This window comes from Scyliorhinus torazame, chromosome 18, assembly GCF_047496885.1.
Source record: "Scyliorhinus torazame isolate Kashiwa2021f chromosome 18, sScyTor2.1, whole genome shotgun sequence".
Classification (NCBI taxonomy): domain Eukaryota; kingdom Metazoa; phylum Chordata; class Chondrichthyes; order Carcharhiniformes; family Scyliorhinidae; genus Scyliorhinus; species Scyliorhinus torazame.
Genome location: NC_092724.1, coordinates 166,901,363 through 166,928,593, shown reverse-complemented (window position 1 = coordinate 166,928,593; position 27,231 = coordinate 166,901,363). Strand labels below are relative to the sequence as shown.

Below are 27,231 nucleotides of genomic sequence, written 5' to 3'. Positions count from 1 at the left end.
AGTGTGTGTTTTTGAACAATGTGAAGAGGAATGCCCCTGTTGAAAGCTGCTGGAGTTAAGTTTCCCGTGCAGAGATCGACCTGTCATTGCAGTGTAGCAGAGGGGTTGAGTTGTGTGAGGGCAGGCTGTGCTGTGTGAAGTGGAGGGTGTTCCCCCCCCTCCTGATAGAGTCCCAGCTTTGCACAGGCACGTGCTCAAACTCTTTCAACTATTTCCAACTTTTGCAGCACCAATTTGTTACTGTCACCAAGAGGCTGTGACTGGGTCGGTCAGTGAGAATGTCAACCTTCATCCAGACTGATTCCCCAGGCGGCAGCATATAAATAGGGCAGGGTGATAGGAAATCTCATTAACTATTCGCTTTTCGACAAAAATCACGAGGAGCTGAAACTCAATAATCCTGTGTGGTCAGACTGAGGCAGCCTTGGTGAGCAGAGAGAGACAGAGAGAGAGCTAAACACTTAGTTAAACTGATAGTGACGGAGAGAGAGAGGACAGAGTGATAGCGAGAGAGAGAATTGCATGAGGAAGAGAGAAGGATAGTGGCAGAAAGCGAGGGAGAGAGACTATTGATGAGAAATCAAAGTTTTCTTCAGATTATTGATTGAGGTTTAAACACTGAGCAGCAGTTGACATCATGAGGTGGATTGTGTTGGCTGGGAGAATGTGGATGTCGCTGGCACCAGTTCTGTTCGCCCTCCTTCCTTTACCTATTGAGAATGTGGCGGTATCACGGATGAAGTATACGCACGCTGGCATCTGTCCCAATGAGATGACGCCCAGTCTGTGGGTTGATGCCCAGAGCACCTGCTCCCGGGAGTGTGAGACCGACCAGGTAACTCTCGGCTCCAAATGACGTTTATTTCATTCCCAAACTGGAGAGGATTCTATTGTTAATGTGTGAGATAACTCGGGGTGCTAGTTAGTAATGGGCTGGGACCTGGGGCACACACAAATGTCCTTTTTTGTCGGGTTATTAACCTATTCCAAACAATTCCATTTGAATTCCGGATATATTCCCAGTTGTCCGATTCTCCTTTGGGGGGTCTGTGTATTGGAGGTGGGGGAATATCTTTCAGAATATTTCTTCCCAGACCATTCCCTGATTCAGGAAGTTAATTCCCTTCCCAGATTCCCATCACCTTTGCCTTCTATGTTTAGGAACACATGCCCTGGATTGGAAAGATTTCACGATGTCGAGGTTTGCAGGATAATGAAAATTTGCCTTTTCTACTCCCTGTGTGTTTGATCCGGTTGAAGCTTCAGGGTTTCCTCTGAACAGTTTGACTCTCCCCTTTACCCAGACTTTCTACTCCTGGCCAATTGCGAATTTCGGTTGAATGTTTCAGGGACCCCTGACAAGCTCCTCACAATATCAGGATGAACCTGCATCTTAGCGACAGGACACGTTCCCAAACTAGCTTTCCTGTCATCTACAACCCCCCCCCCCCCCCCCCCCCCACCCCCAGCTCTCTCGGGATGATAATTGCAGAAAGTTTAGTGCAGAGTTCACTCGATTGTCGATGAGTAGCAGCAGGTCGGCAGAATAAATCACAACTCTGCGAGTCCCACACTTCCCTGGTCCGCGAGTAGCTGTCAGGGCAAGAGCGACTGCCGAAGGGAGAGTTCTGACAACTGTGGCAAGGTGGACCTTGGCGTTGCGCAGGCTTCAGTATTAGAAACACTGATGTTTCTGATCTGCATCGATAACTTCGCTCAGGGCACAGGCAAAAATTCGACATTGGCACATGTTTCAAAACTGGGACGTGCCGCAAACTTTAGAGGGAGACTGTGACAATCTTCAAGAGGGCAGAAATGGGCAGATGGAATGCATGGCAGAATAAATTCAGTGGATATAATTGGGAAGTCTTACCTTTTAGTGAGAAGAATGAGCTGAATCAAGAGAATTTGAATGGTACAAGACTGGAAGGGGTTCAGGAACAAGAGAGACCTGAGTGTGTCTGTGAACAAATCCAGAAGAGATTCAGGACAGGTTAACAAAGTAATAACTTTACAAAGAGAGGCCAGGATGCAGGCAGGGGCTGATCTGTATAACTCACTAGTTTGGCTGCAGCTAGAATATTGTGTTTAATTCTGAGCAGGGTAACAAGGAAAACCTTGCAGAGTGTACAGAAACACAATGGTTCAGGAATGGGAGATTGTGTTAGCTGGATAACGGAGAAACTGGGGTAGCTCTTACAGAGAAAGCTAAGAGGAGAGACTTGGGGTGACACGGTGGCGGAGTGGTTAGCACCGCTGCCTCACGGCGCTGAGGACCCGGGTTCGATCCCGGTCCCAGGTCACTGTCCGTGTGGAGTTTGCACATTCTCCCCGTGTCTGCGTGGGTCTCACCCCCACAACCCAAAGATGTGCAGGGTCGGTGGATTGGCCACGCTAAATTGCCCCTTAATTGGAAACAAAATAATTGGGTACTCTAAATTTACATAAAAAAAGAGGAGACACGATAGAGAGGAAAGGATTAGATTGAGTAAATAAAGAATTAACTATTTCCAATGGCTAAAGAGTTAGAGGGCACAGATTGAAGATGCAGAGGCATCCTGAGGAAAAACATTGTTACACAGCGAGTGGTTAGGATCTGGAACACACTGTCTGTGAGTGTGGTGGAGACAGATTCACACAGCGAGTGGTTAGGATCTGGAACACACTGTCTGTGAGTGTGGTGGAGACAGATTCACACAGCGAGTGGTTAGGATCTGGAATGTACTGTCTGTGAGTGTGGTGGAGACAGATTCACACAGCGAGTGGTTAGGATCTGGAATGTACTGTCTGTGAGTGTGGTGGAGACAGATTCACACAGCGAGTGGTTAGGATCTGGAACACACTGTCTGTGAGTGTGGTGGAGACAGATTCACACAGCGAGTGGTTAGGATCTGGAACACACTGTCTGTGAGTGTGGTGGAGGCAGATTCACACAGCGAGTGGTTAGGATCTGGAACGCACTGTCTGAGAGTGTGGTGGAGGCAGATTCACACAGCGAGTGGTTAGGATCTGGAATGTTCTGTCTGAGTGTGGTGGAGGCAGATTCACACAGCGAGTGGTTAGGATCTGGAACACACTGTCTGTGAGTGTGGTGGAGGCAGATTCACACAGCGAGTGGTTAGGATCTGGAACGCACTGTCTGAGAGTGTGGTGGAGGCAGATTCACACAGCGAGTGGTTAGGATCTGGAATGTACTGTCTGTGAGTGTGGTGGTGACAGATTCACACAGCGAGTGGTTAGGATCCGGAATGTTCTGTCTGTGAGTGTGGTGGAGACAGATTCACACAGCGAGTGGTTAGGATCCGGAATGTTCTGTCTGTGAGTGTGGTGGAGGCAGATTCACACAGCGAGTGGTTAGGATCCGGAATGTTCTGTCTGTGAGTGTGGTGGAGGCAGATTCACACAGCGAGTGGTTAGGATCCGGAATGTACTGTCTGAGAGTGTGGTGGAGGCAGATTCACACAGCGAGTGGTTGGGATCCGGAATGTTCTGTCTGTGAGTGTGGTGTAGACAGATTCACACAGCGAGTGGTTAGGATCCGGAATGTACTGTCTGTGAGAGTGAGAGAGACAGATTCACACAGCGAGTGGTTAGGATCTGGAATGTTCTGTCTGAGAGTGAGAGAGACAGATTCACACAGCGAATGGTTAGGATCCGGAATGTACTGTCTGTGCGTGTGGTGGAGACAGATTCACACAGCGAGTGGTTAGGATCCGGAATGTTCTGCCTGTGAGTGTGGTGGAGACAGATTCACACAGCGAGTGGTTAGGATCTGGAATGATCTGTCTGTGAGTGTGGTGGAGACAGATTCACACAGTGAGTGGTTAGGATCCGGAATGTTCTGTCTGTGAGTGTGGTGGAGACAGATTCACACAGCGAGTGGTTAGGATCCGGAAGGTTCTGTCTGTGAGTGTGGTGGAGACAGATTCACACAGCGAGTGGTTAGGATCCGGAATGTTCTGTCTGTGAGTGTGGTGGAGGCAGATTCACACAGCGAGTGGTTAGGATCCGGAATGTACTGTCTGAGAGTGTGGTGGAGGCAGATTCACACAGCGAGTGGTTGGGGTCTGGAATGTTCTGTCTGAGAGTGAGAGAGACAGATTCACACAGCGAATGGTTAGGATCCGGAATGTACTGTCTGTGAGTGTGGTGGAGGCAGATTCACACAGCGAGTGGTTAGGATCCGGAATGTTCTATCTGTGAGTGTGGTGGAGGCAGATTCACACAGCGAGTGGTTAGGATCCGGAATGTACTGTCTGAGAGTGTGGTGGAGGCAGATTCACACAGCGAGTGGTTGGGATCTGGAATGTTCTGTCTGTGAGTGAGAGAGACAGATTCACACAGCGAGTGGTTAGGATCCGGAATGTACTGTCTGTGAGTGTGGTGGAGGCAGATTCACACAGCGAGTGGTTAGGATCTGGAATGTACTGTCTGAGAGTGTGGTGGAGGCAGATTCACACAGCGAGTGGTTAGGATTTGGAATGTACTGTCTGTGAGTGTGGTGGAGGCAGATTCACACAGCGAGTGGTTAGGATCCGGAATGTTCTGTCTGTGAGTGTGGTGGAGGCAGATTCACACAGCGAGTGGTTAGGATCTGGAATGCACTGTCTGTGAGTGTGGTGGGGACAGATTCACACAGCGAGTGGTTAGGATCCGGAATGTTCTGTCTGAGAGTGAGAGAGACAGATTCACACAGCGAGTGGTTAGGATCTGGAATGTACTGTCTGTGAGTGTGGTGGAGGCAGATTCACACAGCGAGTGGTTAGGATCCGGAATGTTCTGTCTGTGAGTGTGGTGGAGGCAGATTCACACAGAGAGTGGTTAAGATCTGGAATGTTCTGTCTGAGAGTGAGAGAGACAGATTCACACAGCGAGTGGTTAGGATCCGGAATGTTCTGTCTGAGAGTGTGGTGGGGGCAGATTCACACAGCGAGTGGTTAGGATCCAGAATGTTCTGTCTGAGAGTGAGAGAGACAGATTCACACAGCGAGTGGTTAGGATCCGGAATGTTCTGTCTGAGAGTGAGGGAGACAGATTCACACAGCGAGTGGTTAGGATCCGGAATGTTCTGTCTGAGAGTGTGGTGGAGGCAGATTCACACAGCGAGTGGTTAGGATCCGGAATGTTCTGTCTGTGAGTGTGGTGTAGGCAGATTCACACAGCGAGTGGTTAGGATCCGGAATGTACTGTCTGAGAGTGTGGTGGAGGCAGATTCACACAGCGAGTGGTTGGGATCTGGAATGTTCTGTCTGTGAGTGAGAGAGACAGATTCACACAGCGAATAGTTAGGATCCGGAATGTACTGTCTGTGAGTGTGGTGGAGGCAGATTCACACAGCGAGTGGTTAGGATCTGGAATGTACTGTCTGAGAGTGTGGTGGAGGCAGATTCACACAGCGAGTGGTTAGGATTTGGAATGTACTGTCTGTGAGTGTGGTGGAGGCAGATTCACACAGCGAGTGGTTAGGATCCGGAATGTTCTGTCTGTGAGTGTGGTGGAGGCAGATTCACACAGCGAGTGGTTAGGATCTGGAATGCACTGTCTGTGAGTGTGGTGGGGACAGATTCACACAGCGAGTGGTTAGGATCCGGAATGTTCTGTCTGAGAGTGAGAGAGACAGATTCACACAGCGAGTGGTTAGGATCTGGAATGTACTGTCTGTGAGTGTGGTGGAGGCAGATTCACACAGCGAGTGGTTAGGATCCGGAATGTTCTGTCTGTGAGTGTGGTGGAGGCAGATTCACACAGAGAGTGGTTAGGATCTGGAATGTTCTGTCTGAGAGTGTGGTGGGGGCAGATTCACACAGCGAGTGGTTAGGATCCAGAATGTTCTGTCTGAGAGTGAGACAGACGGATTCACACAGCGAGTGGTTAGGATCTGGAATGTACTGTCTGTGAGTGTGGTGGAGGCAGATTCACACAGCGAGTGGTTAGGATCCGGACTGTACTGTCTGTGAGTGTGGTGGAGGCAGATTCACACAGCGAGTGGTTAGGAACTGGAATGTTCTGTCTGTGAGTGTGGTGGAGGCAGATTCACACAGCGAGTGGTTAGGATCCGGAATGTTCTGTCTGAGAGTGAGAGAGACAGATTCACACAGCGAGTGGTTAGGATCCGGAATGTTCTGCCTGTGAGTGCGAGAGACAGATTCACACAGCGAGTGGTTAGGATCTGGAATGTACTGTCTGAGAGTGTGGTGGAGACAGATTCACACAGCGAGTGGTTAGGATCTGGAATGTTCTGCCTGTGAGTGTGGTGGAGGCAGATTCACACAGCGAGTGGTTAGGATCCGGAATGTTCTGTCTGAGAGTGAGAGAGACAGATTCACACAGCGAGTGGTTAGGATCCGGAATGTTCTGTCTGAAAGTGTGGTGGAGACAGATTCACACAGCGAGTGGTTAGGATCTGGAATGTTCTGTCTGAGAGTGCGAGAGACAGATTCACACAGCGAGTGGTTAGGATCCGGAATGTTCTGCCTGTGAGTGCGAGAGACAGATTCACACAGCGAGTGGTTAGGATCCGGAATGTACTGTCTGTGAGTGTGGTGGAGGCAGATTCACACAGCGAGTGGTTAGGAACTGGAATGTTCTGCCTGTGAGTGCGAGAGACAGATTCACACAGCGAGTGGTTAGGATCCGGAATGTTCTGTCTGTGAGTGTGGTGGAGACTGATTCACACAGCGAGTGGTTAGGATCCGGAATGTTCTGTCTGAGAGTGAGACAGATTCACACAGCGAGTGGTTAGGATCTGGACTGTACTGTCTGAGAGTGTGGTGGAGGCAGATTCACACAGCGGGTGGTTAGGATCCGGAATGTTCTGTCTGAGAGTGAGAGACAGATTCACACAGCGAGTGGTTAGGATCCGGAATGTTCTGTCTGTGAGTGTGGTGGAGGCAGATTCACACAGCGAGTGGTTAGGATCCGGAATGTTCTGTCTGAGTGTGGTGGAGACAGATTCACACAGCGAGTGGTTAGGATCCGGAATGTTCTATCTGTGAGTGTGGTGGAGACAGATTCACACAGCGAGTGGTTCGGATCTGGAATGTACTGTCTGTGAGTGTGGTGGAGACAGATTCACACAGCGAGTGGTTAGGATCCGGAATGTTCTGTCTGAGAGTGAGAGACAGATTCACACAGCGAGTGGTTAGGATCCGGAATGTTCTGTCTGTGAGTGTGGTGGAGGCAGATTCACACAGCGAGTGGTTAGGATCCGGAATGTTCTGTCTGAGTGTGGTGGAGGCAGATTCACACAGCGAGTGGTTAGGATCCGGAAGGTTCTGTCTGTGAGTGTGGTGGAGGCAGATTCACACAGCGAGTGGTTAGGATCCGGAAGGTTCTGTCTGTGAGTGTGGTGGAGACAGATTCACACAGCGAGTGGTTAGGATCCGGAATGTTCTGTCTGTGAGTGTGGTGGAGGCAGATTCACACAGCGAGTGGTTAGGATCCGGAATGTTCTGTCTGAGAGTGAGAGAGACAGATTCACACAGCGAGTGGTTAGGATCTGGAATGTACTGTCTGAGAGTGAGAGAGACAGATGCACACAGCGAGTGGTTAGGATCCGGAATGTTCTGTCTGAGAGAGAGACAGATTCACACAGCGAGTGGTTAGGATTTGGAATGTACTGCCTGAGAGTGAGAGAGACAGATGCACACAGCGAGTGGTTAGGATCCGGAATGTTCTGTCTGAGAGAGAGACAGATTCACACAGCGAGTGGTTAGGATTTGGAATGTACTGTCTGTGAGTGTGGTGGAGGCAGATTCACACAGCGAGTGGTTAGGATCCGGAATGTTCTGTCTGTGAGTGTGGTGGAGGCAGATTCACACAGCGAGTGGTTAGGATCTGGAATGTTCTGTCTGTGAGTGTGGCGGAGACAGATTCACACAGCGAGTGGTTAGGATCCGGAATGTACTGTCTGTGAGTGTGGTGGAGACAGATTCACACAGCGAGTGGTTAGGATCCGGAATGTTCTGTCTGAGAGTGTGGTGGAGGCAGATTCACACAGCGAGTGGTTAGGATCCGGAATGTTCTGTCTGAGAGTGAAGTGGAGACACGTTCACTGTCAGAGGGTCAGTACTGAGGGAGTCCTGCACTGTCAGAGGGTCAGTACTGAGGGAGTGCTGCACTGTCAGAGGGTCAGTACTGAGCGAGTGCTGCACTGTCAGAGGGTCAGTACTGAGGGAGTGCTGCACTGTCAGGGGGTCAGTACTGAGGGAGCGCTGCACTGTCAGAGGGTCAGTACTGAGGGAGTGCTGCACTGTCAGAGGGTCAGTACTGAGGGAGTGCCGCACTGTCAGAGGGTCAGTACTGAGGGAGTGCCGCACTGTCAGAGGGTCAGTACTGAGGGAGTGCCGCACTGTCAGAGGGTCAGTACTGAGGGAGCGCTGCACTGTCAGAGGGTCAGTACTGAGGGAGTGCTGCACTGTCAGAGGGTCAGTACTGAGGGAGCGCTGCACTGTCAGAGGGTCAGTACTGAGGGAGTGCTGCACTGTCAGAGGGTCAGTACTGAGGGAGTGCTGCACTGTCAGAGGGTCAGTACTGAGGGAGTGCCGCACTGTCAGAGGGTCAGTACTGAGGGAGTGCTGCACTGTCAGAGGGTCAGTACTGAGGCAGTGCTGCACTGTCAGAGGGTCAGTACTGAGGGAGTGCTGCACTGTCAGAGGGTCAGTACTGAGGGAGTGCTGCACTGTCAGAGGGTCAGCACTGAGGGAGTACTGCACTGTCAGAGGGTCAGTACTGAGGGAGTGCTGCACTGTCAGAAGTGCCATCTTTTGGATGAAACATTAAACCAAGATTTCTTCTGTCATCTCAGGTGGGTGCAAAAGATGCCCATGAAGAGAACCAGAAGATTTATCCCAGTATCGTGGTCAATACTTACCCCTCATCTAACATCACAAAATCACATTTCCTGGTCATGACCACATTGCTGTCTGTCGGATCTGTCAGTGTGAAAACTGGCTGTCGTGTGACTACATTCAACTTCATTAATTGTTCAGCACTTTGGGATGTCCTCAGGATGTGTAAGAGGTCACATGAATGCACATTCTTCGTGTCTTTGTGCTGGCTGTTTGCTGCTGGATCTGTTCTGCCCGATCGACTGTGCGATTCAGCGGTCAGTGTGTGGCAGGCACTAGCTGCCTGTCTTCAGTATTATTCCAACCCACTGGTGGACATTATGGAGTGTCTGTTGTTGTACAGCAGCTGGTTAGTCTGTTGCTATCTATGCACTTTCCTGCAGTAAGTGGGGAATGATTTTGAGCGGGTTGCAGTTGGTGGGAGGGTTACCAACCAGGAATATGTGTTGGATGATCCACGTTTAGATCCAATCAGAGGGGAGCCCTGGGGAATAACCCCCTGATGGTTTGATTTTTCACCATCAAATGGGATACAGAAGTATCGTCCTGCCTGTTCCTGTTGAAAGAAGGAACTTGCAATTCTAAAGTGCCTTTCACCATTTAGCAGTACATTGACTCTATTGCGCAGTATTCGTGTGGGTGAGGAACAGACTAATCTCTGAGTCCTCTCTCATTTTTAAAACTCTTTTTACACCTCAATACCAGAATAGAATAATGCAGGGGCTGCTGAACCCGCCCAACATCTGGTTAATGCTGGGGTCCTTGACAAGAGGCTAAAGGGGCTAGAGGGTAAATTCACATTTCCAAGATATGTGACTCTAATTCTGTCTGATTTACATTCCTGCAATCACCTTGGGATTCCACATTCCAGGCACCATTTCAATGTAAGTTGTTGTTGAAAACTTCCTGTTTTATTGAAAACTTTTTTATCTTTTCATTCCCTCAGGATTGTGAAACTTTTGAGAAGTGTTGCCCTAACGTGTGTGGGTTGAAGAGCTGTGTTGCCGCCAGGTACATGGCTATTAAAGGAAGAAAGGGACCGGTTGGGATGCCCAGAGGAGCCACTTGTGACCGCTTCATGTGTGTCCAGCAGGGCTCCGAATGTGATATCTGGGATGGACAACCTGTGTGCAAATGCAAGGACAGGTGTGAGAAGGAACCGCACTTCACCTGTGCCTCCGATGGGCTGACCTACTACAACAAGTGCTATATGGATGCTGAGGCATGCACCAAGGGAATCACACTGACTGTGGTCACCTGCACCCATCAGGTCACCTGGCCACACACTAGCCCCACGCCCTTGCAGACCACTTCTCACCCCACAACTGCTGACTCACTCACCACCTCCCAGGATGTGCTGCCTCCTGCCCTGCTCTCCAATCCTGTGCATCAGTCCACATATGTGGGAGGCACAGTGAGTTTCCTTTGTGATGTCAGTGGAAGACCCAGACCTGAGATCACTTGGGAGAAGGAGCTGGATGGGAGGGAGAATATCATCATGAGGCCCAATCACGTCAACGGAAATGTGGTTGTTACCAACATTGGGCAGCTGGTAATTTACAACGCTCAACTACAAGATGTTGGGATCTACACCTGCACAGCCAGGAATCCTGGAGGCTTCTTAAGGGCAAACTTCCCCCTATCAGTGATCAAGAGGGAAGATCTGATGAGGCAGAACTCTGAAAACACAACTCAGATCCCAGCCACCGAGTGTTTGAAACAGCCTGACAGAGAGATCTGTGGAGAGCATCAAATCAGGTGGTATTATGACTCCAAGAAAAACAACTGCTTCACCTTTAATTATGGGCGCTGTGATGGGAACATGAACCACTTTGAAACCTATGAGGCTTGTATGTCAACCTGCATGAACGAACCTGTCAACATCTGCAATCTGCCAGCTTTGCAGGGCCCCTGTAAAGTGTGGGATCCACGATGGGCTTATAACAGCCTGATGAAGCAGTGCCAGAGTTTCATCTATGGAGGCTGTGGTGGGAATGAAAACAATTTTGAAAGCAGAGAGACCTGCGAGGAGATCTGCCCTTATCCTAGGAGCCAGCAATGCAAAGTCTGCAAACCACGCTTCAAGATAGTGACCAGCTACTGCAAGAGTGACTACGTGATAGTTGGGCGCATAACTGAATTGACAGAAGAGACAGATTCTGGCCGTGCATTGTTTACTGTGGATAGAGTCCTGAAGGATGAAAAGATGGGACTTCAGTTCTTTGGCAGTGAGGTCCTGGAGATCACTCTGTTAAACATGGACTGGAGTTGCCCATGTCCCAATATGACCACAGAAGATGGTCCTCTCATTGTTATGGGGGATGTCCACAATGGAATGGCTGTACTCCAGCCCCACAGTTTTGTAAGGACTGTGAATGAGAAACGGATCAAGAAACTGTTTGAGGTCAAGGATAAGAAAACCTGTGACCTTTTGAGGGAGCTGACAGGACTTCAATAGGCTGGTATTGATCGATAGGCTATTGGTCAGTATTTGTGCAGATGTGTCCTTGCAGAAAAAAAGATACATTTATGAAAAGCTATTTGGAAAAAATCTCTTTAGACAAACTAATTACATAAGCACTTAACTTCTAGATTTTTAACGGCTTGCGAGATGTCTAAGTAAAATCTTTGATGATTGATAAGATCATTTCTCAATGATGGGCCTATGTGATGACATATTGAGCCCTCGGTGTTAGGACAGTAGCAAATTATTACTCTGTTTAAAGGTCCATGAATTCTGATGATTTGTGTACTTATTGCTGTCTCTCAGTTGCCTCTTTGTGATAATATTCAATAGGAGGGCCTCAGGTCAGACTCACAGTCGCCATGTTGTATAGATCAGGAAGTGACATCATGATTCCACCATGCATCATAGGTTCAAAGCTCAAGGGTGAGGGCTGGATGGATTCTTCTCCTGAAAGGTCACTAATACCCCAGGGGTTGAGTCCGTTGCAGGAGGTCACGCAAGCGGTTGGTCAATCATTTTGGGAATAGGTCACATCGCATAACAACCAAATTCAACCTTTCACTAATCGGATATCCACATTCCCGACTTTCCTCAGCAGAATTGTGTAAAGAGCGTGAAGAAGGATTGGCCTGGCCAATGGGAGATCTGCTAACGCCACACTGAGCAAACAGTACTAAATCAAGCAGACCCCCAGTGTAAAGTGATAATTATCAACACCATTGACGGCCCAGGCCTCGAGGACCTGCTTCACAACAGAAAGACCATGGGTTTGGGGGGGGGGGGGGGGCGGGAGAGAGACAGCAGCCAGTGACAGATACCCTCTTCCGATCATTGTAATTTCACAGCAGCTTCAGACAGCTGCACTCTTCCTGGGATCACTAGTTGGAGGATCACATAGAACGCATGGGTTCATTGAGGGAGGCACGGTGGCGCAGTGGTTAGCACTGCTGCCTCACGGTGCCGAGGACCCAGTCCCGGCTCCGGGTCGCTGTCCGTGTGGAGTTTGCACATTCTCCCAGCGTCTGCGTGGGTTTCACCCTCACAACCCAAAGATGTGCAGGTTAGGTGGATTGGCCACGCTAAATTGCCCCTTAATTAGAAAAAAAAAGAATCGAGTACTCTAAATTTACGAAAAAAAGTCACATGGGTTCATCAGCCCAATGTATGAAGCATCAAATATCACAAGTTACAGTGCATTGGCTCTGAGATTAGTTCAGCTAGTGCAGCTACTTGAGATGGCACGTGTCAACTATTAAACTAAGATGAGAAAATTATGTTAGGAGAATGTAGTGGGCGTTTTACCCTGTATCTAACCCCGTGCTGTACCTGTCCTGGGAGTGTTTGATGGGGACAGTGTAGAGGGAGCTTTACTCTGTATCTAACCCCGTGCTGTACCTGTCCTGGGAGTGTTTGATGGGGACAGTGTAGTGGGCGTTTTACTCTGTATCTAACCCCGTGCTGTACCTGTCCTGGGAGTGTTTGATGGGGACAGTGTAGAGGGAGCTTTACTCTGTATCTAACCCCGTGCTGTACCTGTCCTGGGTGTGTTTGATGGGGACAGTGTAGAGGGAGCTTTACTCTGTATCTAACCTCGTGCTGTACCTGTCCTGGGAGTGTTTGATGGGGACAGTGTAGAGGGAGCTTTACTCTGTATCTAACCCCGTGCTGTGCCTGTCCTGGGAGTGTTTGATGGGGACAGTGTAGACGGAGCTTTACTCTGTATCTAACCCCGTGCTGTACCTGTCCTGGGTGTGTTTGATGGGGACAGTGTAGAGGGAGCTTTACTCTGTATCTAACCCCGTGCTGTACCTGTCCTGGGAGTGTTTGATGGGGACAGTGTAGAGGGAGCTTTACTCTGTATCTAACCCCATGCTGTACCTGTCCTGGGAGTGTTTGATGGGGACAGTGTAGAGGGAGCTTTACTCTGTATCTAACCCCATGCTGTACCTGTCCTGGGTGTGTTTGATGGGGACAGTGTAGAGGGAGCTTTACTCTGTATCTAACCCCGTGCTGTACCTGTCCTGGGAGTGTTTGATGGGGACAGTGTAGAGGGAGCTTTACTCTGTATCTAACCCCATGCTGTACCTGTCCTGGGAGTGTTTGATGGGGACAGTGTAGAGGGAGCTTTACTCTGTATCTAACCCCATGCTGTACCTGTCCTGGGAGTGTTTGATGGGGACAGCGTAGAGGGAGCTTTACTCTGTATCTAACCCCATGCTGTACCTGTCCTGGGTGTGTTTGATGGGGACAGTGTAGAGGGAGCTTTACTCTGTATCTAACCCCGTGCTGTACCTGTCCTGGGAGTGTTTGATGGGGACAGCGTAGAGGGAGCTTTACTCTGTATCTAACCCCATGCTGTACCTGTCCTGGGAGTGTTTGATGGGGACACTGGGGATGGGTAAGAGACAATTGTATAACAAAATAGATATTGACTTGTGATCCCCAATTGAAATGTTGCCATAATGATATAAAAATTCAATGATTGGGATTGAGCTGCCAACGTGGGAACAATGTGATTTTGTAAATAGTTCAACAATTGATTCGAATAAGAAGAAACCATTTGTAGAATGTTTTTGATTTTACTGTGAATGAATTTACAATAACTGTAAATACTATTTATTTGTACTTGGATATAGTGCCCTACTGCCTGATTATTTAATCTGAATAAAATATGATTGAGTTTGCCTCCATTCTGCCGCATTCTTCTGTCTTTTTAAATAGTCATTTGTGTGATGTCAAAAATTTTTGCCCATCCCTAATTGCCCTTGAGGTGAGCCACCTTCTTTAATTGCTGCCCTCAATGTGGTGTAGGTACACCCACAGTGCTGTTAGGGAGCGAATTCCAGGCTTTTGATCCAGTGACAGTGAAGGAAGTGGGATATGGTTCGGAGGAGGTTTAGGAGGGGATTCAAAGGGAAATCCTTTCCTCCGGAGGGTGGAGGGTCCAGGGCACACAGCCCGAAAGGGTGGGAGAAGCAGAAATCCTCACACACTTCAGAAGCACTTAGATATGCATTTGACGTGCCAGACTCCAGGGACTGGGTGCTGGAAAGCAGCATTAGGCTGGATGGCTCCTGGTTAGCTGGTGGATGGATCAAATAGACATCAATGGCTTAAATGTCTATGATTGTATAAGTCAGGATGGTGTGTGGTTTGGAGGGAGGTGATGTTCCCATGGACCTGTTGTCCTTGACGATACTAGAGGTCGTAGGTTTGGAAGGTGCTGTTGAAGGAGCCTTAGTGAATTTCTGCCGTTCATCTTCTAGATGGTAAACAGAGCGGCCACTGTGCATCAGTGTGGAGGGAGTGATGTTTCAGGTGCTGGATGGGGTGCCAATGAAGTGGGTGACTTTATCCTGGATGGTGTTGAGCTTCTTGAGTGTTGTTGGAGCTGCACTCATCCAGACAAGTGGAGAGTATTCCATCACACTCCTGACTTGTGCCTTGTAGATGGTGGACAGGCTTTGGGGGGGGGGGGGATCAGGAGGTGAGTTACTCACCGTAGGATTCCCAGCCTCTGACCTGTTCTTGTAGCCACAGTATTTATATAGCTGGTCTACTTCCGTCTCTTGTCAATGTTGATGGTGCTCCTGCTAAACCTTCAAGCTGTTTCTCCTCTCACGGTGAAACATTCCCACCGGATAACTTTCTGATACATCTATTCGTCATCTCTGTGCTCAGATACTGCATGCTGGCAAGCTATTCCACCTGGGAGGTTTTCATCTCCACCAATACCTACACACAGGAGCAATTTCCATTGCGAATCAGTGGGAAATGAGGAATGCTCCCCTTTCCAATAAAATGGCACAATGTACATTGCAAGAACGTCATGTGACTGGGGGAACAATTCAGCGGAGATTGGAGCGGGAGCCCAGAACATGCTGATTTTCGTGGCATGAAATTGGGAATAAAATTACACTGGAGATGGTGTTATTTGTGGCCCTGTTTTTACACTGGGTGTAATATTATTCTGTGGGTAGTGTTGTCCTGGGCCTGTGGACCACGTGTAATATTACTCTCCAGGTCGTGTTATGGGTCTATATTTATCCTGGCTGTGATGATACACTGGGGGTAGTGTTATCCTGGGTCTGTATATTGCTCATGTTATTACACCGGGACTATGTTTTGAGTGTGGTTTTACACTTATTACAATGCCAGTTGATGTTATAACGGGATGGGAGGATCCCAGAATGCCAGTTGATGTTATAACAGGATGGGAGGATCCCAGAATGGATCCCTGGCTCAAAGGAACTTTAAAAAAAATGTAAAATGTGGAGGAATAGAGTCACAGGACCACTAATTCGTTTTAACACAAATATTTATCAAACAGAAAAAAATTGTGATTATGATACAATATGCCTTCACTCCCAACTTAACTTACCAATTACAAACAGGCTTTAAGATCAGCACAGATTGCAAAGTGCATCTTTATCTACAACTGTTTTATTAACACAAAGTCCCTTTTCAGCACACAAGATGACTGTGGGCCAAGACACTCTCCACTCTGAATCCCAAGTGAATGTTTGTGGATGTCCAGATAATTGTCACATGAGAGTTTCCAAACTCCACTCCCAAAAAATAAATAAAAAATCTTCGCTCATAATTCTACTTTCCTTTAGAAGTTTGGATTCCCAAATCCAGGCCAGGTTTTACAAATAATACTTTAAAACAAAGCTTCCACTCCACTTTCAACAGCGAATCCAGTCCAGGAGTTTACACCAGCTCCTTTTTAATTTATTTGTCTTAACCATTGTGCAAACTGCTCACTGTATTAAAATGGCATCAGATGTTTGATTTATCTTTGAAGGCTGCTGTCCCACATTAATTCTAGTTACTGCAATTGCCTCTTTAACTCAGAACACTTTGTTTACTCTTCCTTGAATTCTTCTGAACAATATCTTGGTCACAGTTCACTTAATTCCAGTCATCTTAAACATACTTTCTGCCCCAATTTCCTGGTTATCTGGACTGTAACGTGTACTTTAGGACATCTGCCTCTTTGCAGATTCCATCCTGTCCAGTCTTTCTTGTGGCAGAGTTGAGAGATGCTCACTCCCCAAGGTCCTGTCTCCAACTGCAATCAAGTTAACTAAACTAAAACTTAAAAGCTTCTCTACCTTTCAAGGCCCCTGTTATTAAGCAATCACTGCTGGTGTATTTATTCTTCACACTGTAGCCCTCTCTAAGCTCCATAGATCACAATTGGAATTGAAACCAACCCCCACACATACAAATGCTTTTATTCAGCATGAATCTAATATAGGCTTTACACTTTCAGGCACAGAATCATTAAATGAACCCCACTTAAAATTATATCTCATTTCTAATGTTTCTAAATACAAATATAAATCCCTTAGAACAATCTTTGTTCTCCTAACGCACTGTGGGCAGTTTTACTCTGTGTCTGTATAGTGGGTGCAATATTATGCTGAGGGGATTGTTATCCAGGGTCTGCTTTTATAATGGTTGCAATATTACATTCCGGTTGTATTTTCCTGGGTCAGTTTTCTACTGGGTGTAATATTACACTGCGGGTAAAACTATAAGGCCTAAGAGCAGAGTATTCCATTTGTCCCACTGAGTTTGCTCCACCATTCAATGACATGATGACTGTTCTGATGTGATAATTCTCAACTCCACTTTCCTGCCTTATCCCCTAACCCTTGATCCCCTTACTGATTTCTCCGTCTCCACCTCGAACATAATTGACGACCCAACCTCTTTATATTTAAAGTTCATGGGACCATGCGCTCACTTTAATTTCTGGCCCCTCCGCCTCCTCACGCCGCTGACCCTTGTACCACAGAATGCGAAGGCAGAAGCCACAAAAATACATTAATTGAACACTGCCTTTTAACTTCTTGTAAAAAAGCGCCTGTATGAATAATTGCTGAATTAAAAGCCAAGCTTACTGCTTGTCAGAATGACGGTAAAGATGGTCGATATTGCGAGGTGTGAGCCTTGAGGTGCCAAACATGGGACGTTTTGATGAGCGTCGAGATGGAAAAATCAGCTGGTGAGATCACTGCATCAAAGTCCAGTGCAGGAGCAAATACTCCAATCAACAAGAGGCTTGAGCTGCCAGTCAGTACATTTCAAAAATAAAAGTTAACTTCCTTACTTCCTGTCACAAAATCAAATACGTTATTGCTGTAAACTCATGTGAGTGTCATGCCCAGTAAGTCCAAGTCCACTATCAGTGGTTTTGTCTGACACGATTCCGTTCTTTCCCCTGGGTGAGACTCCCTGAAGGCCAGTCTTGAGAGCGATGCTGGTTCGAACTATCAGCATCTGACCAGCTGCAGATGTTGTATCAGACCAGCATTGAAAACCAGAATTTAAACAGGAGAACATGGAAGAGGGACTGATTTTTAAGATCTACTTGCTTCATCCTTTTTGGCAGTTTAGATCGTTTCTTTCTACACTTTTTCATGACAAAATCATCAATTACATCATGGTTGGTAAAACCTTGTAAACACGCACTTTCAATCGTCAATATTGCTGAACTTGTCAAATGTTCCTGGCTCAGTGCATTCCGCAAATAATTTATTTATTTTTAAAAAAATATATATTTTATTGAAATTTTTTTCCCTGAGCAACATTTTTCCCGCTTACAAAACAAGCGAAACGATAATAGTAACAAAACAGAAATTTTAAAACTTTTTAACAATAGTAATAATAGTAGTAATAATATACAAGTAACAAAACCTCGTACTTTATTGCCCTATACTCAACTGCCTCTCCCCCCCCCCCCCCCCCCCCCCCCCCCGGGTTGCTGCTGCTGGTCATCCGTCTTCCCTCTAACGTTCCCCTAGGTAGTCGAGAAATGGCTGCCACCGTCTGGTGAACCCTTGAGCCGATCCTCTCAGGGCAAACTTTATCTGCTCCAGTTTAATAAACCCCGCCATATCATTTACCCAGGCCTCCAGTCTGGGGGGTTTCGCCTCCTTCCACAGGAGTAGGATCCTGCGCCGGGCTACTAGGGACGCAAAGGCCACAACATCGGCCTCTTTCGCCTCCTGCACTCCCGGCTCTTCTGCAACTCCAAATAGAGCTAACCCCCAGCCTGGTTTGACCCGGGCCTTCACCACCTGCGAAATCACTCCCGTCACTCCCTTCCAATACCCTTCCAGTGCCGGGCACGCCCAAAACATATGTGCGTGGTTTGCCGGGCTCCCGCCACGCCTCCCACATTTGTCCTCCACTCCAAAGAACCTGCTCAATCTTGCCCCCGTTATGTGTGCTCTATGTAGCACCTTAAATTGAATCAGGCTAAGCCTGGCGCATGAGGAAGAGGAATTTACCCTGCTTAGGGCATCAGCCCACATACCCTCCTCTATCTCCTCCCCTAATTCTTCTTCCCACTTTCTTTTTAGTTCGCCCACCGACTCCTCCCCCTCTTCCCTCATCTCTCTATAAATCTCTGACACCTTGCCCTCTCCGGCCCACACCCCTGAAAGCACCCTGTCCTGTATCCCCTGTGTCGGGAGCCGCGGAAATTCCCTCACCTGTTGTCTAGTAAACGCCCTCACCTGCATATATCTCAAGAAATTCCCCTGGGGTAACTTATACTTTTCCTCCAAGCTCGCAAAAGTCCCATCTATGAATAAATCTCCCACCTTCCTAATTCCCAACTGGTACCAGCTCTGAAATCCTCCATCCATTCTTCCTATGGTTGTTCCTGATAGGGGACCCCACCAGGGCTCCCCGCACCCCTCTCTGTCGCCTCCACTGTCCCCATATGTTCAGTGTTGCCGCCACCACCGGGTTCGTGGTGTACTTTTTCGGTGAGAACGGTAGCGGCGCCGTCACCAGCGCCTCTAGAATCATAGAATTTACAGTGCAGAAGGAGGCCATTCGGCCCATCGAGTCTGCACCAGCTCTTGGAGAAGAGCACCCTACCCAAGCCCACACCTCCACCCTATCCCCATAACCCAGCAACCCCACCCAACACTAAGGGCAATTTTGGACATTAAGGGAAATTTATCATGGCCAATCCACCTAACCTGCACATCTTTGGACTGTGGGAGGAAACCGGAGCACCCGGAGGAAACCCACGCACACACGGGGAGGACGTGCAGACTCCGCACAGACAGTGACCCAAGCCGGAATCGAACCTGGGACCCTGGTGCTGTGAAGCAATTATGCTATCCACTATGCTACCGTGCTGCCCACGGTAGACTCGTCCCTTTACAGGACCTTCTCTCCAGCCTTTTCCACGCCGCTCCCTCACCCTCCATCATCCATCTACGTATCATTGCCACATTGGCGGCCCAATAATAATCTCCCAAATTCGGTAGTGCCAGTCCTCCTCTGTCCCTACTGCGCTGCAGGAACCCCCTCCTTACTCTCGGAACTTTCCCTGCCCACACAAAGCTCGTAATGCTCCTATCTATTTTATTAAAAAAGGTCCTGGTGATTAAAATAGGGAGACATTGAAATACAAATAAGAACCTCGGGAGGACCATCATCTTAATTGCCTGCACCCTGCCCGCCAGCGATAAAGGCTGCATGTCCCACCTCCTAAAGTCCTCCTCCATTTGTTCTACCAGCCGTGTCAGATTAAGTCTGTGCAAGGTTCCCCAGCTCCTAGCGATCTGAATCCCCAAGTATCGGAAGTTTCTTTCCACTTTCCTTAGCGGTAAGCCTTCTATCTCTCTACTCTGGTCCCTTGGATGTATCACAAATAATTCACTCTTCCCCATGTTCTAACCTATACCCCGAAAATTCCCCGAACCTCCTCAAGATTCGCATAACCTCTATCATCCCCCCCCGCTGGGTCCGACACGTATAACAATAGGTCATCCGCGTATAACGAGACTCGGTGTTCTTCTCCCCCTCTAGTCACCCCTCTCCATTTCCTGGAGTCTCTCAGCGCCATGGCCAGAGGTTCAATTGCCAGCGCAAACAACAATGGAGACAGCGGGCATCCCTGTCTTGTTCCCCTATATAATCGGAAATACTCCGATCTATGTCGACCTGTAACTACGCTTGCCATTGGTGCCCCATAAAGTAGTCTAACCCAGTGAATAAATCCGTTCCCAAACCCAAACCTCCTTAACACTTCCCATAAATACTCCCACTCCACCCTATCAAATGCCTTCTCTGCGTCCATTGCCGCCACTATCTCTGCCTCCCCCTCCACTGGGGGCATCATTATCACCCCTAATAGCCGTCGCACGTTAACATTCAGTTGTCTCCCTTTTACGAACCCTGTCTGGTCTTCGTGCACCACCCCTGGGACACAGTCCTCTATCCTCGATGCCAGCACCTTTGCTAGCAGTTTGGCGTCCACATTCAATAGTGAAATAGGTCTATAGGACCCACACTGCATCGGATCTTTGTCCCTCTTCAAAATTAGCGATATCGTCGCCTCCGACATCGTCGGGGGGAGTGTCCCCCCTTCCCTGGCCTCATTGAACGTCCTCGCCATCAACGGGGCCAACAAGTCCACATATTTTCTGTAGTATTCCACCGGGAACCCGTCTGGCCCCGGGGCCTTCCCTGCTTCCCAGTCCCTTAATAACCTCGTCCACATCAATCGGCGCCCCCAGGCCTGCCACCGCCTGCTCCTCCACTTTCGGGAACCTCAATTGGTCCAGGAACTGCCGCATCCCCTCCTCTCCCTCTGGGGGCTGAGACCTATACAGTTCTTCATAAAAGGTCTTAAACACCTCATTTATCTTTCCTGCCCTTCGCACGGTGTCTTCCCTTTCATCCCTAATTCCTCCTATCTCCCTCGCTGCTGCCCTCTTTCGCAGTTGGTGCGCCAACAGGCGACTAGCCTTTTCCCCGTATTCATACCTCCTCCCCTGTGCCTTCCTCCACAGTACCTCCGCCTTTCTGGTGGTCAGAAGGTCAAACTCGGTCTGGAGTCGTCTCCTCTCCCTGTACAGCTCCTCCTCCGGGGTCTCTGCAAATTCCCTGTCCACCCTTATAATCTCCCCCAGTAATCTATCCCTTTCCTTGGCCTCTGTTTTCCTTTTGTGGGCCCCAATAGAAATCAGCTCTCCTCTGACCACCACTTTTAGTGCTTCCCAGACCACTCCCACAGGGACCTCGCCGTCGTCATTGACCTCCAGGTATCTCTCGATACACCCCCTCACTCTTGCACACACTCCCTCATCCGCCATCAGTCCCACATCTAATCGCCAGAGTGTTCTCTGCTCCCTGTCCTCTCCTACTTCCAGGTCCACCCAATGTGGGGCATGATCCGAAACCGCTATGGCTGAGTATTCAGCTTCTTCCACCCTAGAGATCAACGACCTTCCTAGAACAAAAAAATCTATCCGGGAGTACACTTTATGGACGTGGGAGAAGAAGGAATACTCCCTAGCCCTGGGTCTAAGAAATCGCCATGGATCCACTCCCCCCATTTGGTCCATAAACCCCTTAAGTACCTTGGCCGCTGCCGGCCTTCTTCCGGTCCTTGGGCTGGATCTATCTAGCCCCGGGTCCAGCACCGTATTGAAGTCCCCTCCTAAAATCAAATTTCCTGCCTCCAGGTCCGGAATACGCCCCAGCATCCGTCTCATGAACCCCGCATCGTCCCAATTTGGGGCATACACATTAACCAACACGACCTCCATTCCCTCCAGCCTACCACTCACCATTACATATCTACCTCCACTATCTGCTACGATGGTCTTTGCTTCAAATGCTACCCGTTTCCCCACCAAAAGGGTCACCCCTCTGTTCTTTGCGTCCAGTCCTGAGTGGAACACCTGTCCCACCCATCCTTTCCTTAGCCTAACTTGGTCCGCCACCTTTAGGTGCGTCTCTTGGAGCATAACCACGTCTGCCCTGAGTCCTTTCAAATGCGCGAGCGCTCGGGCCCTTTTTATCGGCCCATTCAGGCCTCTCACGTTCCACGTGATCAGCCTCACTGGGGGGCTACCTGCCCCCCTCCCGTGTCGACTAGCCATTACCTTCTCTAGGCCAGTCCCATATCCCGCCTCCGCGCTCCCGCTTGCTCCCCCAGCGTCGCATTCCGCCCCCGACCACCTTCTCTTTAGCCATTTCCTTTTGGATTTCCGCAGCAGCAACCCAGTTGTCCCCTTCTCCCCAACCCCCCCCCCCCCCACCCCCGCTAGATCCCTATCTAGCTTGATTGCTCCCCCCATATCACTTCCGTAAGTCAGCTGACTTCAACTGACCCCGACTACTCCTGCTCACTCCTCGACCCCCCCCAGTGTGAGGGAACTCCCATCCGCCTTGCGCCTGTTTTCCCGCCTTATTCTTTCTGGCGCGGGAACATCCCTTTACCTGTCCCGCCTCTTATGGCGCAGCTCCCTTTCCCCTCCCCCTCTCCTTCCCCATTCTCTGACTTTGTCCCGCCTCTCCCCCCTCACCGGCGCCCACATTTCCCCAGTGTCCCCCCCCTTCCCTGTTTACTTCTCGCTTAACTTTCACCATCCCATTAACAAAAACAATAATAACAACAATAACAGTTCCCTGCAGCATCAGTCCCTCAGTTCTGGTCCAGTTTCTCTTCTTTAATGAAGGACCATGCTTCCTCCGCCGTCTCGAAATAATAGTGTCGCTCCTGATACGTGACCCATAGTCTTGCCGGCTGCAGCATCCCAAACTTCACCTTCCTTTTGTGCAAAACCTCTTTGGCTCGGTTGAAGCTCGCCCTCCTTCTCGCCACCTCCGCACTCCAATCCTGGTAGATCCTTACCACCGCATTCTCCCATCTGCTGCTCCGCACCTTTTTGGCCCATCTCAGGACCTCTTCTCTGTCCTTAAGGCGGTAGAATCGCACGATTATCGCCCTCGGTGGTTCTCCCGCTTTTGGTCTTCTCGCCGGGATCCGATTTGCCCACTCCACCTCCATGGGGCCCGCAGGGGCCTCAGCACCCATGAGTGAGCTCAGCATCTTACTTGCGTACGCTCCACAGTCCACTCCTTCCACACCCTCCGGGAGACCTAGTACCCTAAGGTTCTTCCTTCGCGCTCCGTTTTCAAGGGCCTCGATCCTTTCAGCACACTTTTTATGAAGTGCCTTGTGCGCCTGAGTCTTGACCGCCAGGCCCAGGACCTCGTCCTCATACCTGCTCCACCACACGAAGTTCCGTCTCCTGGGTCTTTAAAGTCTCCTTAAGCCCCTCAATTGCCTGTAACAACGGGGTCATTACCTCCTTCTTCAGCAGGTCCACGCACCGTCTCACCACCTCGTCCTACTCAGGCCCCCATGTCACCTGTGGTTTCTCCGCCGCCATTTTGTTTCACTCCCTCTCTCTGATCTTCTGGCTGCAGATTCTTCAGGCTGCAGCCGCCGGCGCCGGTTTTTCCCTCCGTCTTTCGGGGGGGGCTCCCTTCCCTCGCGCCTCGCACTGGGTTTTACGGCCGTCCAAGTCCCCGTTGGGGCTCTTAAAAGAGCCCGAAGTTCCGTCGGAGCTGGAGCCGCCGAAACGTGCGGCTCGCTCATCCCTGCCGCAACCGGAAGTCCTCTCCGCAAATAATTTTTAACTCTTTTCAACACAGAAAAAGAACATTCACTGGAAGCATTTGTGTCAAGTATTGTTAAAAATATTCTCAGAATGGTTTCCACATTTGGAAAGGTTGCTTTCAAACCGTCATGTACAAGTCTGTACAAATCATCTGGTGATCTCGAAGCACAGAGCTCATCATTATCGATGAAATGCAAGAATTGTTTCACTTCATCTTCAAAAGGATTTGTGTCCACGTCTTCCTGGTAGAATTCACTTAATTTCTTACTGCAGCGGCTTTTAGCATTTTCATCCAAACGTCTGTCAAAAAACACACAAAATATATCAACTGCTTTCTTCAGAGATCCACTTCTACTCTGCAATTACACCATTATTGTGTCACAAATAACATTGACAGTCTCAATGATGATATTCTCTTTCCCTTTTAAACTGATTTCATTATCTCTAGTTTCATTGAAAAATAACTTCCTTCGTCTTCTATGCTTCTCATCATCAGAGGGACCTGTATTCATTATTACTGTTGGTGCCTCTGCTTCTACTGAGTTATAGTAATCTGAAACTTCCATGACAAAACGTCTAACTGAGGCTAACAATTTTGCAGCAGTCATAAGTTCATAAGATATATGAGCAGAGTTAAACCATTCGGTCCATCGAGTCTGCTCTGTCATTCGATCTTGGCTGTTCCTCATCCCCATTCTCCTGCCTTCTCCCCATAACCCCTGATCTTCATATTAATCAAGAAATCCCCTTATTGATCATGAACATGTGCTTGGGGTGTTGTTACCCACAGGGCTACAGACCAAGAGCTGGAAGGTGGAATTAGACAGGATAGTTCTTTCTTAGAACACATGAACTAGGAGTAGCAATAGGCAATTTAGCACCTTGAGCCTGCTCCATTGTTCAATTTGATCGTGGCTGATGTCATCCTGGCCTTAACTCCACCATCCTCCAATTCTCCATAACCCTTAAACCCAATACCATTTAAAAATCTGTCTAACTCCTCCTTAAATTTACTCTCTGTCCCAGCATCCACCGCACTCTGGGGTAGGGAATTCCACAGATTCACCATCCTTTGGGAGAAGTAGTTCCTCCTCGACTCTGTTTTAAATTTGCTTCCCCTTATCCTGAGACTATGGCCTCTCGTTCTAGAATGTCCCACAAGAGGGAGCCTCCGCTCCACGTCTACTTTATCCACACCTTTTATAACCTGGCACACCTCAATTTGATCTCCCCTCATTCTTCTGAACTCTACTGAGTATCATCGGCCTAAACTGCTCAATCTCTCCTCATACGACAAACCCCCTCCTCTCTTGTGAACCTCCTCTGAGCTGCCTCCAATGCCACTACATCTTTCCTCAGATAAGGGGACCAAAACTGTGCACAATACTCTCGGTGTGGCCTCACCAATGCCTTGTATTGTTGCAACAACACTTCCTTAACTTTATACTCTAATCCTTTAGCTATAACTGTCAACATTCCATTTGCTTTCTTCATTATCTGCTGTACCTGCATGCTCGTTTCCTGTGGCTATGAACGAGGACCCCCAGATCCCTCCACATCGGAGCATCCCAAAGTCTTCCTGATTTACATAACAAGTCACCTTCCCATTTTTCCGACGTAAAGTGGATGACCTCACACTTATCCACGTTAAACTCAATATAGTTGTATCTACATTTTGCAGCGATTTGCTGACAGCATTAATTCTTTGAAGTTTAATGGTTCATCAAAACAGTAAAACAGCAACTTTACAAACATCTCTGATAAGGATTTTACTTTAGCTTTGTTGACCAGAGCTCTGTTGCTCGATCCATTTGGTGAACACAAACTCACAAGGTTTTATATTTTAACAAGCTGAAATAACTATTGCCTAATCTCACGGCACTATAAGGTGGATTTCCCAATTAAGCAATACTCACCTTCCCAAAGAGGATCGGTGAGTCAAATGTGAGTCATGCTGGTCGGACGCTAACAGGGAGCGACTACCATTGCTGCGGTCCCGGTCTCCAGGGCTTCAAGCTCAGGGTTCTTATTTCCTCTTCTTGCGATGGTTGTTCCTGGGTTCTGCTCGCCAGTATATGCTTACCTTATTTGTCAAGGAGGTGTGTGAGTCAGTCCCTGCATTCTTGTTCATTCCAGCAGACATAATCTCATTGTTCCAGTTAATCAGGTAATCTCTAGGTGTTTTCCTCATTAAACAAGATCTCATTACTTCAGTTATTAGGTTAATCATAGAATCATAGAATTTACAGTGCAGAAGGAGGCCATTCAGCCCATTGAGTCTGCACCAGCTCTTGGAAAGAGCACCCTACTGAAGCCCACTTATCTACCCGATTTCCGTAACCCCCACTTAACATTTTTTGGACACTAAGGGGCAATTTATCATGGCCAATCCACCTAACCTGCACATCTTTGGACTGTGGGAGGAAACCGGAGCACCCGGAGGAAACCCACGCAGTCACGGGGAGAACGTGCAGACTCTGCACTGACAGTGACCCAGCAGGGGAATCAAACCTGGGATCCTGGAGTTGTGAAGCAACTGTGCTAACCACTATGCTACCGTGCTGTTATCTTCTACAATCACCTGCGATGATATATCTGTTTAACCCAGAGTTTGGTGTGACCATATTTGGTTAGAGCCAATTGCCTCCTCAGAGTTGGTTATTTTTGACCAGCATGCAATTTGGTCTGGCCACAGCTTTCACAAGGCGTTTCCTGAATCTGATGCAGCGATGTCTGATCAGGTTTCCTTTATATCAGCAAAGCTCAGTTTCTAGGCCAAAACAACATTTGCACGTATGGACCACCTGGTGACACAAATTCTTTTGACCGTCAAATGTTTACCATGTGCCCGCTCCAAACATGATTGCAGCCTATTCCACCGATTCATGGAAACCGAAAAGAAGGCATACAAGTTTTAAACTAGGTCAAAAGAATGCACGGCCCGCTCACAGGATTCAGCTGTTGCATTGCAGATTAAATTCAATGAATGACTGGAACATTGGATGTATAATGTACAGCAGCTTGCAGTGTTCAGACTTGCTTGTAGACCTGAATATTTTACTGCCATATTTGTTGCACGTTCGAAGCTCTACCCACAACCATTTTTGATGTCCAAACCTAGGTTTGCAATGATTTCCAAAACAGGCACTCAGAAGTGTTGGAATGTAACTGGAAAAAACAAAGAAATTGCTCTCCAACTTCACCATCACTGGTCATAGATCTTAAAATTAATGTTAATCGGTCCACATGACCCACATCTGGTGTTGAGTAAACAATTATGCAATAGTATTTGAAATCTTTTAGTTCATTCGTGAATTGGTTTCTGAGTCTCATTATAGTGAAGTCATCGTAGGTCCCTTGTGTTAAAAAGTTGGTCTTTTCTGAGCCACAATATTGATAACTTTTCAAATGCTCTTGGAGAAGCTCGTCAGATTCACTGAGAGATTGAAGACAGGCTAAAGAA

The 27,231-nt window shown here is 48.4% G+C and overlaps 1 protein-coding gene across 2 annotated transcripts; it reads left to right on the top strand.

Moving 5' to 3' along the window:
- Positions 1–266: 266 nt before the first annotated feature.
- wfikkn2a (info WAP, follistatin/kazal, immunoglobulin, kunitz and netrin domain containing 2a) lies at positions 267–14,006 on the top strand. Of its 2 annotated transcripts, none has more exons than XM_072483864.1 (2): positions 267–835; positions 9,796–14,006. In XM_072483864.1, the coding sequence occupies exons 1-2, from the start codon at positions 638–640 to the stop codon at positions 11,305–11,307; spliced, it is 1,710 nt and encodes a 569-aa protein (XP_072339965.1). In that variant the 5' UTR covers positions 267–637; the 3' UTR covers positions 11,308–14,006. The 2 variants fall into 2 exon arrangements, with proteins under 2 accessions (XP_072339965.1, XP_072339966.1); XM_072483865.1 differs by lacking the exon at positions 267–835 and adding an exon at positions 8,827–9,198.
- Positions 14,007–27,231: the final 13,225 nt, after the last annotated feature.